The sequence below is a fragment of the Urocampus carinirostris genome, chromosome 16 (genome assembly GCF_059441175.1).
Source record: "Urocampus carinirostris isolate Australia breed hairy pipefish chromosome 16, RoL_Ucar_1.0, whole genome shotgun sequence".
In the NCBI taxonomy this organism is placed as follows: Eukaryota; Metazoa; Chordata; class Actinopteri; order Syngnathiformes; family Syngnathidae; genus Urocampus; species Urocampus carinirostris.
This window is the reverse complement of record NC_142364.1, coordinates 31,903,578-31,922,688: the sequence shown is the minus strand read 5'-3', so window position 1 is coordinate 31,922,688 and position 19,111 is coordinate 31,903,578. Positions and strand designations below refer to the sequence as shown.

Below are 19,111 nucleotides of genomic sequence, written 5' to 3'. Positions count from 1 at the left end.
CATGACCCATCTCTTCTACAAATTACTAAAATGCTAACTAAATCAAACCAATCAAAATAAGAAGTCATGAACATAAATATTCACATCTCGATTGACAAACATCGACAGAGTCATGGTGACAAGACCATAAATTACCGGAGACACAATTGAGCATGAGCGATAATAATCTTACAATTGTGAAAAGCTACTGTATATTCTCCCGACAAGTCTTTGTAACCTAAAACTCATACGACACATTTCAATTGAGTGCCAATGACATGTGGGACGTCACTTATTTATTTTGACTGAGTTGGTAGGAAAAGAGTTCATAGGGAAAACAACAGCCATTGATTCATTTATTATTTTTGTTTACGTCCTTATCGCTGCCAGCTGTGGTGGAATTATTTATGGGCTGTTTAGGTGTCCGGGCATGAAGGCCATTTACACATATGCCCTGAATGTGTCACGCTCATGTAGGATATATGTCACTACAGTTTATATTTTTTTCCAAATTTAATTATGATATTGATTTTATCCCAATTGCTCCACACAATTTAGAGAGTTTATGATATCAGCATTAGGTAAAAAAATGCACAGACACACAGAACAAAACAAAACACAAAACAAACAAGAAAATGGGAAATGAAAAATGATCACAAAAAATTAATTGCACACTTTGAGATGCTAAAGTAATGCTAGCAACCAAAGAGATGCCATTGGCTAAACAGCGGCCGTGCTAGCGAAAATAGCCTCTAAATTCAGATTAGAGACCATAAGAACAAAATAGAATACCCCAGAAACTATCAAACGATCTTTAATTTTTTACTTTCAAATTGCAAACTTTTTAAAATCCTTTATCATCATATCGCCAACCTCTACGTCAAATGTATAGAATACCCCAGAGACAATCAAACAATCTTAACCTTTTTTTAGATCACAGTCTTGTTTAAGTCTTATACAATTTAATACTGTTAGACACCAAAAAAACGAATTATTGTTTTTCTTCTCCTCCGCGTCTTCTTGCTGCTACCTTTCTCAACACCTGGTTTATCAGTCTGATGCTTGTTCCTACATGAAGGGGAAGCAATGAACTTTGGTGCCCTGCTCAAGGGCCTAATATACCAAGTTACCTTTCCCTAGGTGAAAGTTTTCTCAACTCACTTTTTCAAGTGTGACCTTAAGGGCTGCTGTTTTATTAAAGGATTGAAAGAAAAGTCAAATACTACACTGTTATTGTTTACGGGATGTAACTACGGTCGCTGAATCGATGACAAGTTTTGAAGTTGAATGTGAATAGAAAATAACAAGTTACTTTCTCGTATTCAATAAATAAGCAGGCAAATGGAACTGTGTCACAATAAAGAAGTAACCTTTAAATTATTACTTTAATTTTCTGCAAGAGGAAGAATAGTCTTTTAAGAAAATAAACTGAAAGCATTTTACAAGGAGAATACACATTTTGAATTAGGTCATAGCCTAGATGGTAAGGCGCCCGCTTTGAGACTGGGAGGTTCGGGTTCGCGCCCCGGCCGAGTCATTCCTAAGACTTAAAAAGTGGTCGGCGGCGCCCTCTCTTGGCTGCGGCTGCATCGGGTCAGATGCAATCGACATTTCGTTCTGTGTACATTGTTACACAGAATGACAATACAAGGAAATTATTATTATTATTATTATTATGTAATTGCTAAGGAAAGAGTGCATCGTAAAACAGTGATGTTGCTCACTGTTTAAGGCAATGCTCACAAACTTTGTGTGTTGCTCAGACCCGTGAAAGCTTAGAGGGAACGATGGTTGTGTGTCACCAGTACCAAATGGCTGCGCGTGGGGCGGGGGTGCCCAAACCAAAGGGAAGTCAATGGGGCAAACATGAGTGCAAAATATTGGTCTTTTAATTTGTCAAATTAATTTTGTAATACACCATGCTTGGAGGAAAAAAGAAAACATCTTGAACAGTATTCAGAAACGGAGAAGAATATCTTGGAGTGGTCTGAAGCCAAGAGACAACATTGATATGGAAAGTCTCAGCTAAGTGTTTGTTTGCAAATTGTTAAGATTGCACAAGCCAAGAAATATAAAGGCTTCACTGAATCCTCATGGTTTGTGTACGCATTTTCTTTTGTTATGTGGCTATTTTAAAGGCGATTTAGGGGTCAGCTTCAATGCAAGTATATGCAGGAATTTGTAAATTTTGGAGAAACACGATACTTTTTGGTGTCAGTAATCTGGGGGATGGTTAACTGAATTACTTTTAAAATCAGGTAACTGGTAACTTTAACTAATTACTGTTAAGTGAAAATGTGCCTAATGTTGGTCTTTAGTGATTCTAAGATCAACCATCAGTTTTTTTTGTCACCAAATTGCCAAAGCACCGGAGTTTATATAGCAAATTTATAAACAAGCTGAACTAGAATTTTAGAAGCACAAAAGGCCCCTGTTTTTGAAAAAGTGATAGTTCAGTTTTTTGCACATTCGCTGATTTTGAAAGAGCTCATTTACAATCGTTTCAACCAGGCTGATGCAATCAGAATTGCTGTCTTTCAATCAGCGCCTCACTTGGGCGAAGGCGAAAGAAACCACTGAAAAAGTTGTGGCTTAAATACAAAAATGTTAGTGCTACGTTTTTTTGTCTTATAGCAAGAAGTTCTGTCTTGACCAGGGCATTAAACATTGAATGTCCAATATGGCATTGATATGTGATTCACTATACTTTGGGTGTGAGCAAAATATTTGTTTTCAATTAAAAGTTTAAATTATGACTCTGCTGGTAGTACCGTATTTTCCGCACTATAAGGCGCACCTAAAAGTCTTAATTTTTTTCAAAAGCTGACCATGCGCCTTATAACACAGTGCGCCTTATATATGGCTCAATATTAAATTCGCAAGGTCTCGCAACTTACTCAACAGCCGCCGACTCGATTTTACCCCGAACGTGGAGTAGTCCGCGGTGTATGCTGGGATTTATATACCGGCGTTTCATTGGCTAACCAATGTGTCAATCATCATTTGAATCGATCACTATTGGCTGAAGTTATTCGGAGCCTCGGATTGGCTAGATTGCCAAAACAAACCCTGCAATCGGCCGAGTTTAGCAATGGCGTAGCAAGTCCGCGGTGTATGCTGGGATTTATATACCGGCGTTTCATTGGCTAACCAATGTGTCAATCATCATTTGAATCGATCACCATTGGCTGAAGTTATTCGGAGCCTCGGATTAGCTAGATGGCCAAAACAAACCCTGCAATCGGCCGAGTTTAGCAATGGCGTAGCAAGCTTGCTAAAGTACCCCATAAAGAAACATGTTTCATTTGTCTGTATTTGTAAATATTCTACTCTCCTGGGTTTACTTCACTCACGGTTGTAAGAAGACCATGATTGCGTATCATTATTGAACGTGAGAACTTAGGTGAGTTATGCGGCTTTATATTTTCCCGGTATCTTGTTTTAGAACGATCTTGATGTTGCTGTGATGAGTTGAGTGAATTAAACTCAATTCCAAGTGTTTATTGTCATATGCACAGTAAAGTTGTGAGCGAAAAAGAAAATAGAAACATAGAAATGTTTGGCATTTCTTGAATCCCAAGACTTCAACCTTCCGAATGATATTTGAAATGACGCATTTAAGTGACATCGTACGGACACCGCATCCGCACGTGTCTACGACACGTATTTGCTTCTTTGCAAGCTTCGGGAATGTTAAGGGGGTAATCAGTTTGACTGAATCATCTGACTGTTTTGTCGACGTTCCCATTGTAGCGCCTTATAATCCGGTGCGCCTTATCTATGGAAGATGTAGGACCAAAAACTATTTTTTGGGGGTGCGCCCTATAACCCGGTGCGCCCTATAGTGCGGAAAATACGGTATTCATTCTATTAATGATTTTGTACAGTAGAAACAGTGTTTTGCGGAAAATGAATTTGCCACGGACCTCGTCTTGTCTGCAAGAGTAAATTGTTCAATTTCATGAAATTGGTGACGACAAATGGAATTTCTTCATATTATAGATACAATTTTATACTATCAGGTATCTGTGCTGCCTTTCATTGTTCCGCAGTGTAACTATAATAGTATTCCATAGCAGAAGGTGGGAAAAGATTTATCTTTGTTTTGTCTGCTCAAACTATTTCAGCATGTGGGCTACTTGATAGAGGATTGTCTTCTGTATGTATGAAATCAATCAGAATAAAATATAAATCAACCGGAACAAATCTATTAAGTCACAAATTGGTGAGATTCACGTTTTTTTTTCTCCAGAATTTTTGACTATTTGCAATTTTTATTTTATCAATCTATTTTTTTATTATTAGTGTGTTATAAACCAATCAGACAACTGAGAAAAAAGCTATTTTCACGGGTAAAAGTTGATTCAGGGGTAAAAAACTTTCAGTCTAACACCTGCAAATATTGTCTGAAAAAAATAAATATTAGGGTTGCAACTAATGATAAATTGAATAATCAAATAATTACTGAATCGAATTTCCTCCCCTTTATTCAGATATTGAAGTTTCGGACAGATAGAATCCAGTGTACAAAAAGTTTTCTTCAAACAGCTTAACAATAAACATAAATACATACAAATGTATGCTATTCAGCTGCAAATACAGGGATGTGATTTGACCAAAGTGAAATTATCTGAAAATTAGCGGGGGGGGGGGGGGGGGGGGTGATTGCTAGCTGGGGGGGGGGGGGGGGGGAAACCAGGTAGGACCAGGGCAGTGCCCTGGTGGGGGGAAAAGTGGGGCGAAGCCCCCCCCCCCGGAGCTCATGGGTTTTTTTAAGTACTTTCAATGCACTCAGATGACAAAGAAATAGACAAGACAACAGCATAAATTTTCAATGTATATTGAACTATCCCATATAAAATTACAGTTTAAGTCAACTCAAAATCAGTCACATTAAAAAACATTTCCCCAACGCCACTATCTTAATTGTAAAGAAGATGGTTCCAGTGGCAAGGGAGACCCTAGACGACCGGCATCTTTCTACAACTGCAGGCGGCTAACGGGATCCAGGTCTGTAGGAAACCGCCTCAAAGCGTGCCGCCACCAGCTTTTGGGATCACTCTTAGTCTGGACTCTACCCTTCGACCTGTTCGGCTTGGGTAACCCTACCAGGAGTACGAGACTCCCGCCGACATAGCTCTGGGGGTCATGGAGACGCGCAAAGTGCCCCACCACGATAAGGTGGTGATCCGTCGGGACACAGCTAAATCCATTCACATGACCCAAACACTACTTCCTCCTAGACTTCATTGCTTTGGAATGGGTCTTTCTAGCCTGCTTCTGTGCAGCTTTGATGGTTCTTCTTGAGGCAGCCTTGCTCATTTGGGTGTCCTGTTTCACAGCAAGTTCTGTTCGTTTTGCAGACAACATAGCTGCTTCTGCATCCTTCTCCTCCCTGTACCTTTTGGAGGATGTCCTCAGATTTAGGCACAGTATGGACTGCACAGGATCCATCAGAATGTCTTTCCTTCCAAAATGGCTGACAGAGGTGGTATTTCTTGCTCTTAGGGCATATTTTACAGTCTGGATAGAACTGTATGTGGCTATGTCCATTCTGCATGCTTTGGGGTTCAGGACATCACCCATGACACTAAAAGCCCCCTCTACTTGCGGCCCATGGAAGCAACTCATGAGAGCCTTCACCATCTTGGCCAGGGTTGGGTATCTTCCAACAGCAAAGACTTGGGCCCACCAACGATCCAGTGCAATTGCCTTCCCCTCTGAGTCCAAAGGTGTTGGCAACTCACTGTCCAACTGGTATTCTCTCACCTCGAGATCATAGTTCAAAAGTGCAAACATGCAGCATTCATTTGAGTTTGTGTCAATGATTAACCATGTTATTAATATTAAGTAAATTATGTACCATAATAATATCGTGGCCATTAAGAAAATCAATGGTAGAATATCATACAAGTACTTAATTTAAAAAATATAAATACTGACAATAGTTTTGATTACTATTAGGCTTAATAATATTTTTAAATTTCCTAAATCATATTTTAAATGTAATAATTTATTTCTTTAATAGCAGCGTATCCAAGTATTTGATAAATGAAAGTACAATAAGTATAGGCCCTACAGTAAAGTGTTGGTGTAATGTACACATGAAAATCTATTATTGTAATTGTTAAATATTTATGGCCATTTTTATTACGTTATAATATTTTCGAAAAAAATTGGAAAACTGTCAAATAAATTTGAAAAGTTTACCACCTACCTCAAAATTCACGACTCTATCAGCAACTGGTACAGGTTGTTGGGGTGGATCACGTCTCTTTATTACCGCTTCCGATTGTGATGTCAATAAGGGATGGAGGCCGTAAAGTTTTGGAGTTTTCGTTTGGGCACCGAAACTTCCAGCGATGGAATAATTTGTCGTTCTTGACTGGAGTTCTTTCACGTGTTTTTTGCTCTTTGCGTGACTTTCAAGAGCTTTGAAACCTCTCCCACCATAGTCGATGGTATCATGACACCAAATGCAAAGTGCTTTCCCGGCACGATCGATCTTCCGAATAAAGTCATTGAACAAATTCGTCACAGTCTTCTTTCCAACATTCGTAGATAATTCCTTCTCCAACCAGTCCCATCGAAACTTGTTTTTTACAATCTTATCAATTTCTTTAGCTCGCGGAGCATCTTTGCGTTCGATCACGGACATCTTTCTTTAAACACCCGGCAAAAACGTGTGAGAAATGAACAATGGCACACTCCTATAACAAGCGTGTTTATTGGTCAACACGAGACTTCAACCAATCGCAAGTACGTTTCATTTCAGTTACGGAAACACTCAAATGGCATGCTGTCGAGACGAAATCGTTTTTTTTTACCAATTAAAACACCGGAAATTTTAAAATTTTATTTTTGGAGATAAAAAAAGCGGAATTCCGCGAATTAGCGGAAAAATCACATCCCTGGCAAATATTATGTAATGTTACATAAGCAAATAAATATGGTTTGCTGGTGCCTTCTGCTGATCCAAATTGCTGAACAAGTTTGTCACCGAATCAAGAGGACATCACACAACATCACTTCAGTTGCCCTATGCTGGATAACAGTGCTACTAAAAACATGTCCCCTCAACCTCACAAAGGAATTTTATAAACTCCTATTTGCATTGAATTAACATGCTGAGTGGCAGATAAATCGCGCGGCGAAACAAATCGATGATGAAATTCATTGCCAACGGTTTTAATAACGAATTTTATGTATTCGTTCCAGCTCGAACAATTATTTTCCAACTTTCTTGATTATATCAATTAAGAGCAGGCTTGTCAAACATACGGCTCGGGGACCACCTCCGGCTTGTTGGATGATTTCATCCAGCCCACCATGAATTTCTGAGTTAGTTTAAAAAAGAAAATAGTCTCTTGGCCATTTCTATCAACAGTCATGACTTTTAAAACAAATGCAAACCAAATGATCCTTTTGGCCGCTAGAAGACAGTAAAGTATATACTCTCATCTTTAGTAAGCTGAGCCTAGTAGTTAGATCTGATCTGATGTAGTCTGATATTAATGCCCATGCAAAGCTAAAACCTTAATTTTGTATTTATTTTTTATTTATCTCAAACCAATCCAACAATAAACGAAAAATGTACATTCTTTTTAATAGCTCAAACTTGAGTTTGTGTAGCGTGGTAAGCTGGTTCAGGTGTAAAACTGTATTCACTCAACTGGTAAAATAAACCAGTAAAGGCATTCAATGCCAAACATGAAAATCATCTTTTCCTCATTGTTTGTGAATAAATGTGTTATGCTTAGAAAAGATCTCTAATGCCCATGCAAAGCTAAAACCTTAATTTTGTATTTATTTTTTATTTATCTCAAACCAATCCAACAATAAACGAAAAATTTACATTCTTTTTAATAGCTCAAACTTGAGTTTGTGTAGCGTGGTAATGTGGTTCAGGTGTAAAACTGTATTCACTCAACTGGTAAAATAAACCAGTAGAGGCATTCAATGCCAAACATGAAAATCATCTTTTCCTCATTGTTTGTGAATAAATATGTTATGCTTAGAAAAGATCTCTTGACAACTCACTTCTACTCCATAGCATATGAATAACCTACTCTTCTCGTCGGCTGAAAAATAGTCTGTGTAATATAGTGTAATAATCTGTGAAGCCCTTTGAGACTCTTCGTGATTTAGGGCTATACAAATAAAAATGACTTGACTTGACATCCATGATTATGATATGTAGGGTAGGCTACTAATGGTAAGCTGAAAAATAAAGCATAATACTGAAAGCCTACAGCAATTTGGTTTTCTTTTACGCCTGACTTGAAAACAAAGTCTGGATCCGGCCCCAGAGCCAACCTGAGTTTGACATCCCTCATTTAGAGAATGAAAGAGACAGAGAGATAACACTGCTGCAATCTTCAAAATTGATTTTATGCAACAGACTGGTGTTTTTCGCGGCATTGGACATGGCACTCACTTGTATGGTGACAATTCTTGGCAACGGCTGTCTCGTATTGGCTCCTCCTTCGATGGCGATGCCCAAAGTGTTTGCACTCTTTGCCACCCTCACTAAATTGGAAGTGGGCTCCAACAATCCTGGCTAAATTCAGGATAAAAATAAAAAACAGGAATTTGAACTTTGCTGTTTTTTTGCCTCTGGGAGGATTTCATTTGAAAACATTTACAACATGATATTTGTATCAAAACAGTGTAACCTCCAAAAATAGTCCTGAAGTAGTGAGAGATGTCCGGTTTTAAAAATATTACAATTATCTTTGATTTTCAAATAAAAGAAAGTGATAAAGGCTAACACATGATAAATGACTGCCCTAACATATTATTTAATGGCCACTTCTGGTATTCAGTTGTATTTAGATTTGATTCATTGCATAATTGAGCAGAAGCGCATGCATCCATGATCGTTCCACATTAATTAGGAGACCTTGCAAAGCTTGGTCAAACCTTCCGTGACTTCAGCTAAGAGAAAAACTAAAGCCAGGGTACAATTTTGTTTAATGTCAAATTCAAGCACTTTTTAAGGAATTTCAAAACTAATTTTCTATTTTCCCCAATACCATTTAAAGAAGAAATCCAACATGAATAAATCCATAGCCTGGATGTTTGATGCTACTGAGTGCTGCCTGTAGGAAAAATAACCCCAAAATACAATAGATCCAAAGGCAAAATTACACCAGCAGCTATCATTCACTGATTCGAGCAAGGAAAATAAAGGTTTCTGTGATCCATTTCAATAGTGTTTGCTGCAGTCTCTGTTGTATCAAATTATCTGGTTCTTTTTCTTACTGACAGCACTGAATAATGATAATTTGTATAAAAAGGAAAGTCAATTCTTCTAATTAATGTGTGAACTAAGGCGTGTCAGCGTCATTTTTTAATTTATTGTGTGGTCTATCAAGTCAGACTGCTGAAAAACATTGCAGCAATTTCAAGCATTCACGGACACTTCACCCAAAGTTGAAGCACTTTTACAACCTTGAAAACACAACATTAAAATTGAAGCATTTATTGATTTTAAGCCCCAATATGAACCCTGCAAAGCAAATGTCTCCAGATATTCTCATTAGAGGGCAGTATACAAAGATCTTAAGGATACATAATCATTTGTTGGTTTATTTTTACTGTAAGACGTTAAGCACAACAAACTCTTTGTTGTTGCTTAAAAGGCACACTGGCATATAAAGTACACCTGCAAATTTCTGACAAGTATGCGTTGTAGTCCAGAAAAAACAGAAATTTGATTTTTTTAGGGAATAGAAAAGACCTGTATAGTGTATAGTTTTTATTGTTTTGGTACGCAATTGGGATTATAGTATACTGTATGCTGTGGGACGCTGGAATCGGTCAGTGAATCACAAATGACAATGAGCCAAAATTTGGACACCCTGGACCGGGGGTCGAGGGGGTATATAAAACCTTTCATTTTTTTGTGGCCCTAAACATGTTTTCTTTAGTCCAATATGGCTCTTTCAATTTATTTGTTTGCCAACCTCAGCCTGGACTAAAGGGAGTGTTTTGAATTTTTGTGTGACTATGTTTTACGCCACCTACAAAATGCTTTAATGACTGTAAAGTTTGATGTTGACCATCAACCTAAAAAAAAATGGAGCATGACTAATGGAAAACAAAGCTCTTTTTTTCTGAACTCAGCTAAAAATAGGCCAAGTGTTTACGAATCTGTGTAGATCTTTTGATACAAAGCATTTTTCACGTGCAGATATTGTATGCGTCTCAGTTGTTGAAGAGAGAGATAATGAACGGCATAATTAAAAGTGTGATGTGCCTCAGACTTTACAAACTTTAATATTAAGTTTTATCACACAGTTCTCTGCACCAGATGTTGGAGGTTTCGATGGACTGCACAATTCACATGCAGGATCAAATCCACCAAAGATGAATGTTGATGTAATTCCTTCGATTATTTACCGCTAGCTGTCTCCACTTAGCATCTTTTTGAGGGGATGTTCTTGCACAGGCAATGATTAACAACCTGACCTTGAATTTTTTGAAATATATATATATATATAATATATATGTAATTTATAGTGGTAAAATTGGAATTAAGGCTATAATTTTTCAATAATCTTAGAGTGTATTTTCCAATTTGCTGTCCCATTAAAAGAAAAAATCCGGTGTGGATTATGTGTTTTACAGCGCCAGAAAATATGTACAATTTACATATGCGATTTTGGATTTCGAGTGTGCATTCATCAAGAAAAAAGATCTGTGTCTGTGTCATTTTGAGGAGGGTTTGCTGAGAAACATTGCAAAAATTTAAAGAATTTACAAGCACTTCACGAAAAATTTGAGAATTTTTCAATGCTTGAAAAACACAATATTAAAATATTAATATAGAAAACCCTTTGTCCAAATAAAATGATATAACGGACATTGTTTTTGGAGGTATAACTGCAACGTTAACAAAAAAAAGAAAGAAACAGTCTTCTTACACAGAAATGTGGCTTGGAACCCAAAAGGTTTTGCAAACGTACAATTTCATATCGAAACGTCAGTCTATCCAGAACACAATTACTTTTACTACTCAAGTAGCCTCATAATAAAGTATGTCTACTCTTAATGAGGTCCCCATTAACACAAACAAAGCTTTACTATTCTCAAGTTTGCATAATGCATCTCATAATGAGTTGCTTTTTACTATAGTACATTGGCGGATAAAAAAAAGGAGTGGATCACTTAAAATAAAACAAATGGTAACATTTAAAAACCAAAATAGAAAAGTAAACAATGTGCAAAAAGTGATGGAAGGGGGCAGCATGGGAGCTTGTTCGTCTGCATTTATGAGAACCAACAGTAAATCCCTCTAAAAAGCGCTAAATAGCATAAGAGACCAAACTTTCAAGTTTACATAATGTGGAGAGGGGGTCAGATTATTTGAAGACATAAGATGATTCATTGAATTAATCAGATGAAAGCACTTAACATTACAGTCTGTTTGTAAGGTTACATTTATTTTATCGCCTTTTCAAAGCAGTGAAATGTGAGCAACAAAAGCCCTTTGGTTGTTCTGAAAATAGCAATGTGTGAGAGCTACAAGGGCCAAAGCTTCCATGTATTATGGTACACACACATAAATGAGGTGATAGTGGATCAATCAATTTCAACCAAGTAAGCAAAATTTTAGAATCGGCTTCATTGGTCCTCACAAAAGTAGAGCTCAAGCAGTAGACAGATTTTTGGAGCAAATAACCATAAATTCCGGACTACAGACAGACCTGATCAAAATCCGCATGTCAAAATCTTAGAAAGAAACTCAGTTTTGTCTTTGAACAAGCCTCACCGGATTATAAGCCGCAGGCTTAAACAGCCATATAATGATTCATTCACACCTGTTTCTTACATTTGAAAAAAAATCTGCTGGGAAATGTGAAATGATGAATGTATGAAAAGTAACACATTGTGCCACACATTAGTTTACAGACTGTTTCCGGAGCTGTCAATCTTAATCAACTAGCGCAGCAGTCAATATTTATTGGCATTAATATATACGCACTAGTGCGACAAAAAATATCAGTCACATAATCTTAAGATATCCCATCCCTTGCACATTTGACAAAGTGTAAGAGAGGAGACCAAGAATTGCTACTACTACATTTAAAAAAAAATCTAATCAGGTTTCTGAATATTAATCATTACAGTACAAAGGGTTTTGTTTTAAGAATGTTTTTGTTGCACTCCTGCATACATGTTAATTCCAAAATAGTTATCATTGACTTAAGTACAACAAAATTGGAGGGCTTCTCCTTCAGTGCAAGTAAAACAAATCAGAAAAGTAAAAATGTGCAAAAGGATAAAATGTTAAGAAACATGTGTTACTTTTCTGTACCAGACATTTGATTTTTCCAAAATTGCGATCTTACTTCATTGTGATCTCATTCATCCTTTCATGCGTGTCACTAATTACAGGGTTGGCCAAATTCAAGCATTTTTAAGGACTTTCAAAGCCAATTTTCCAATTTCTCCAGTACCAATAAAAGAAGAAATCCGGTGTGAGCTATGAATTTTGCAGAGCCTCAAATATATTTGCGGTTTACATATGCCATTTTTAACATTTTAATACATTTTGATTAATTGCTACTTAATCCTTGCGCTAATACACATTTCAGAGTTCCCTGTTTAAGTGTAGCATGCGCCTGTCCTCTTGGCCGTGAGTCGTAGGGGGAATGACGCTTTATAGGACAATGCCGTACAAACTAATGTCAGCTGCCACTAATCACGAGGGGAAAAGGCCACTAAATATCGGTGTGGATGTCATTTTCAAGCAGACTTTTTGAAAAATATAGCAACAATTTCAAGCATTTACAAGCACTTCACCCAAAATTCAGGCACTTTTCGATCCTTTCATTTTCTAGCATGTTCAAGGATTTCAAGTGCCCGTACAAATCCTGTAATTGGGCGACAAGGCTCCGGTTGTTTACCCGCACTTCATTGAATTTGTTCACTTCGACATTCAGAGCAGAAATCACTTCATGAAATCGCTTTATGACTCTCAGCGGGCCCTTGGAATACTTTGTTTCTGGTCCGCACAAGTAATAAGCCAGCTTCTAGGTGCCTGCCGGGGCCTGTCCGGCATCGTGTCCACGGTGCATTGCCTCGGTATCTGCAGAAAGGGACCGGCGAGCAGCAACTTTGTATCGTAAGCCGCGGTGTTTTAAATATAGCAAAAAGGAGCAGCTTGTTGTCCGGAATTTACGGTATGCTTTTGCCTCTACTATTCAAATTATCATTCATTCATGTGGGAGCCCTCAGCTGTTTGGAAGCACCCCCTCACCGGTTTTGTGGGGTTGTGGCCCCCGCCCCCCCGGGTGTCTGGAGGGTGTGGTGTGCATGAGGAATGGGAGTTGTTGATGTGTCCTGACTCGGCTATGTCCACACCGCTGTCCTCACTGAGAGTCTGGCCACTGTCTGACAGCTGAGACAGGGCGCCACCTAGGGAGGCAGGCACACGACACATTTCATTCTCCAAATCACTGCGTTGTAGTTTAATAGCACTCTTTTGGAGAATATCTTAAGAACTGCTATTATATCCATACATAAGCAATACATACTAACACAAAGAATGTGTATATAAACTTCTATTCATATATTTAGAAACTGAAACACAAATATTCATTTATTTTTTAGATTAGACTGCATCAATTTTAAATTGACTGCGATTGGCTGGCAACCAGTTCAGGGTGTCCCCTGCCCACTGCCCGATGATTGATGGGATGGGCTCCAGCACCCCCGCGACCCTACTGAGGATAAGCGGTGCAGCTAATGAGATGAATTTTAAATTGAATGGTGCAGCTCTGTGTCTTATGTTTGCATGTTGCTTTTTTCTCACTCTTTTGATTGTGTTATTTGTTATTACCGTATTTTCCGCACTATAAGGCGCACATAACATCTGATTTTTTTTTAAAAAGCTGACTATGCGCCTTATAATCCGGTGCGCCTTATATATGGATCAATATTGAATTAGAAGGTCTCGCAATTTACGGTAAGCAGCCACCGACTCCATTTTTCACGTAGAAGGAGTGCGCTGTGCATACTGGGAAATATTAAACAACGATTCTCTTTTATTTGTGCGTTTGTATAAAGACCCTGAAATGGCTCCTACTAAGAGACACGCTTACAACGCAGAGTTTAAACTCAAGGCGATCAGTCACGCAGTAGAACACGGGAATAGAGCAGCAGCGAGAGAGTTCAACATTAATGAATCGAACACGAGAGTGGCTCGAGCCGGCAGAATTAAGAGTCCCCCTAGGAACTCGCTAACTGAACAATGGTTCCATGGGTGAATTATGTAAAACCCACTACAAGGTTTTACATTTTACAGTTATTATGTTTTTGCCTTACTGTTATTGTTTTGCACTTGTTGTTTTTGCACATTACGAGTGTCACTATATTGCGATTGCACTAACGTTTAATTTACCATAACAGTATCAGACGTTTTTTTGCGTGTTGACTAAATGGAGGAAAAGTGAAATGTTATGCCTTGCTGTTGTTCAAAGATGTTAAAGATGTGTCACGAAAATGCTTTGCCTCAGAGAAAATAATAAAACGGCTGTTTATTCATTTTGGGAGTGAATGGAGTTGTGGAAAGCTTGTTTGTTATCTATTAATAAAGTTTGACTGACCTATCTGACTGTTTTGTTGACATTCCCTTTAGTGCGGCACCATCTAACGGTTGCATAACGTAACTACATCCTCTACTGTAGCCAAGTCAAGTTAAGTCACATTTATTTATGACGCCCTTAATCACAAAAATGTCTTGAAGGACTGCACAGGATTACAATTACAAAATTGCACTATTACCTGATCTTAAATCAGCATGCACTTATAGCGCCTTATAGTGGGGTGCGCCTTATGTATGGAAAAAGTTTAAAAATATATCATTCATTGAAGGTGCGCCTTTTAACACGGTGCGCCTTATAGTGCGTAAAATACGGTAATAATTTGATTGTTGTTGTTTTGGACCTTTGTCTAAATTTAAAAAAATATTTATATCTTTATGTGAAATGAAAAATGAAATGATCTGCATTTATATAGCGCTTTTCAAGTCAATGACTTCCCAAAGCGCTTTACATTGTGCTTCACATTTCCCAATAGCGGCCGTGATCTGTGCAGCCATGTAAGGCGCTAACCTGTTTATTGGGGGTAATTGGGGGTTCAATGTCTTACCCAAGGACACTTCGACATGTAACACGGACAAGCCGGGATTCGAACTGGGATCCCTTAATCCTAAGACGATCCCTCTACCTCCTGAGCTACTGCTCACTACTATTTTATTTCTGGTGATGGGGGTTTTTAAGGGTTATTGATCTATCTTCGTTATTCATTATCCATTATCCGTTATCGGTCAGTTCATTGTATGCTACAAAGCCTAGGAGCCGGGACACTTACTCTCAGCCAAAAGGCTAAGCTAAGGTCCTAGCCCTAAAGCCTTGTTGCGATCATTGCGAATGCACCGTTCCCGGAGGTACTGCAATACCGGGCCGATGCGTGGATATTTGACTCATTTTATATCTTTCTACGTCTGTGTTGCAATCGGGCAATATTCTTCAAAGTATGGTTACACTGGTGCTCTCATCTACTAAGATAAGGCTTACATTTTAGGCAACGCAGCTCTCATTTTCTTTCGGAGCAGTAATATGTGCTGGTCTTTGTAATCGCCATCATGAATTGTCATGTGATCCAAAAACATGTGAAAACTCAGAGCAGAACTGAAAACGCAGCTGAAAACGGTGTCAGGTGGGCGGGGTTACTTTGTCCTTAAATTTGGATTCCATCAAAAAACGATGGGTTAGTAATTCTTTTAAGAGAAGCTTTTAAAAGAAACTCAAAATTGAAAAATATTTGCGCGTACAAAATGCAGGTTTATTAAGGTGTTTTACGAACGTTTACAACTTAGGCCGCAACAGGCAGACAGTCAGAAATGAGGCAAGGCGACTGTTTAGAGAATCATAATGCAAAACACAACGCACGCTGAAAATCCACGAAGTTGCGAACCGCGAAAAGGAAACTGCGATATAGCGAAGATATAATTCAAGAAGTGCCACAGGAATCTTAAAATTCAAATACTAATGAATTTTACTAATTTAAATTATTTCATTCTTTTGTCGTTTCAGCGTCGCACAAAGTATTTACTATGGTCTACTTTTCTCACCTCTTGCTTGGGGGAGCGGCCGCACCTCATTGACGTCGGGCTCCGCGTTGGGCCTGTGAACCTCCACCGTAACAAACTGTTGCTTAGCACCCAGGGACAAGGTTTTGGACAGTGTCCCTGGCTTGAGAGGGAGGATTGGAGGAGGACAGGGTGCGGGCAATGGGGGCAGAGGTGGCGGTGAAGGGAATGCCAATTTGGCACCCCGGCTTGGGGACTGGACGCGTGGAAAAGGGCCAATATATTGGTCAACTGTGGTTAAATGAGTGGGGGCTTTGTGTTTTTTGTCGAATGGTGCAGAGATTTCTTTCTTTCGGATGGGATCGTAATCCTGGGAAGGCAACACGGGAGGATTTTGTTTGTGGTAGAGTGAGGGAGATGAAAGGGTGCGAACTGATTTTTTGTTGTGGTTATGGCAGGCCAATGCTGTTAGGTGCAAGCCAGAGTGAGTGGATCGGGACGAGGGGCATTTGATGAGCTGGTCTCTTCTACTCTTGTGCCTCTTCACCCCAGATGGGGGTGGAGGCTTGAAGGAAGGGGGCGAGTCAGTTGTGATGGACTGTACGTCATCCTGAAGTGAGAGTATATTTGGTATCATGATCAGTGTTGGGGCTAATGCGTTCCTCGCACAGTTATTGTATTTTATGGACAAGGTGCACCTGAAACCCTGAAATTAGCCAGAAATAATCCAGTGCACCATATATATATATATATATATATATATATATATATATATATATATATATATATAGGAAAATACTTTGGATTAAATTGGAAATACATAGTTACAATTAAATGACACCGCATAAACATGGGCAAATGCATTTGATGTCACTAACGGTGCTTCCAACCAGAATGCATCTTGGTGCACTGGTGGTATTCACACATATTTAATAAGAGTAATATTCATGTACACGACTGTTCAAAAGTTTGGCTCGCTTCCTGGGGGCAAAGAACTGTTTTCTTTTTAATAAAGACATCATGAAACAAAATATAAATACATCCCATACATTGTTAACGTGGTAAATGACTATTTTAGCTGCAAATGTCTCGTTTATAAGGCAATACCCACATAGGCGTATAAAAGCCTATTTCTATCAACCAGCACTCCAGGGTTCAAAAAGAACAATGTTTACTAATTGCAATACAAGGCAAAAGGATGATTAGAAAACCCTTGTGCAATGATGTTAACACATTTAAAATAAGTTGATCTGGTTAGAAAAGCTATAAAAATATTTTTTGGAGATAATGTAGTTGAGTATCTGAAGCATCACATTTGTGAGTGTGGTTAAACTTTCAAAATGGTCATAAAATACAAATTCCTTGTAAAACTCGACAGTCTATTCTTGTTTTAAGAAATAAAGGCTAGTCCATGTGAGGAATTGACAAGAAACTGAAGAACTCCCACAAAGGTGTGCACTACTTTCTTTAGACAACATGACAAACAAGCTCTAACCAGAGTATAAGGAGAAATGGGAAGCCCCACTGCACATCCAAGAAAGAGGACAAGTGAATTAGAATCTGTAGTTCATGAAAGAGACGCCTTACAGATCCTTAACTAGCAGCTTTGTAAAATATACCAGCAAAACACTTGTGTCAACATGTACAGTGAAATGGCTACTTCAAGATGCTGGCCTTCAAGGCAGAGTTGCAAGGAATAAGCCACATCTGAGACTGGCCAACAAAAGGAATGTGGGCATAAGCACACAAACGTGGTTCAACTTATCTGATAAATAAAAGTGTGACTGTTTCAAGGAAGACACAGAAGTGTTTGAGTGACCCCAAACCTTTGAACAGTAGTGTACTTAACAAACAAATTGCAATAAGCAATGGCTAATACTGCTAAAAAATGCTAAGAACCACACATAGTTTGAGTGATGCAAAAATATTTATAGGGGTTATGTGTAAAGTGGAACTTTCTCTGGTTAGGTGCACACTCAAAGGAAGTTGGTTGCAAGTTTCTCTCTGCTTTAAAAATGTAATAAAGCAAACATATTGCTATCTCTCTCAAACAAGTGTTCAACATTTCTTCAAATTTAAATCTGCTTGGTTAGACCTACTATGTCATTTGGCATAGAATGACCCATATAACCAGGCGCTGTTTGCAAAATGATGAGGATTCTAAATCAATTCCTGGTGGAGGGAATTTCAAGACATTAAAGTGAAACACTCAAACGTACAAATTTTGCTCCAGTATTTTCTGACACGCATTTTTCAGTTAAGTGGATTGAACAACAATGAGACATGAATGGACATTAATGCATGGAAGTGAAAAATCAAAATAAGCAAAACATGATATTAACAAAACAAAACTAAAATAATTTGTGTGGTAGGCAGCTTAGACTAATGGATACCTAAAAGCTTTTGCCTTGCTGATTATTAATCCCTCGGCTGAGATAAAAACTTGACCAAAAGGGGTGGGATATTGTTTTAGTAAAAAAAATTTTTTTTTAAAATGCTGTGGTATAAAAACTTGTTCATCACCAACAAAAGTTTGCCATTGGCCTTTTTTACCATTACACATTACAACCTTTCATTCATAAAATGTCATCATCACTTGATGTGTTTATTCTTGTGTTAATATTGGACACCTGCAAAGAAGATTGTATAGGATGCCAAGGTTGTTCATTATTTTGACTATTATGCACTGTTTGAATCATTGTTGGTCTTGCCCAATCATGTTGCTGTTCTTTGATTTCACACCTTTTAGATTGGATTAGCTTTTTGTAACCTCGCAATTACCGTAAATTCCGGACTACAAGCCGCTACCTTTTTGCTACCTTTTAAACACTGCGGCTTTAAACATTGTCATGATTGCCCTATTTGGAACACCTGTGGCTACTTGATTGGCGCCAACAGCCCGGACAAGCTGATTGGTGGCCACACCTTTCTTAAGCCCCGACTTCAGTTCAAACTTTGTCAGATCGTTGCGAGCTGTTGTTTTTTCACTCAGTGAGCATTTCGGTCCGACTCCGTCCCTGTTAAATCTGT

General features: G+C 38.3%; 1 protein-coding gene across 7 annotated transcripts in view; it reads right to left on the bottom strand.

Annotated features, from left to right (window-relative positions):
* Positions 1-19,111, bottom strand: part of whrna (whirlin a) — a 220,340-nt gene that overhangs the window by 12,143 nt on the left and 189,086 nt on the right. For 4 of the 7 annotated variants that reach the window (XM_088355838.1, XM_088355840.1, XM_088355843.1 and 1 more), the window contains 3 exons: positions 16,124-16,691; positions 13,247-13,404; positions 8,417-8,539 (listed from right to left, as the gene is read on the bottom strand). In XM_088355838.1, the coding sequence (XP_088211964.1) occupies positions 8,417-8,539; positions 13,247-13,404; positions 16,124-16,691 (849 nt within the window). The remainder of the gene's footprint in view (positions 1-8,416; positions 8,540-13,246; positions 13,405-16,123; positions 16,692-19,111) is intronic. The other 3 variants (XM_088355841.1, XM_088355842.1, XM_088355844.1) reach the window with 2 other exon arrangements.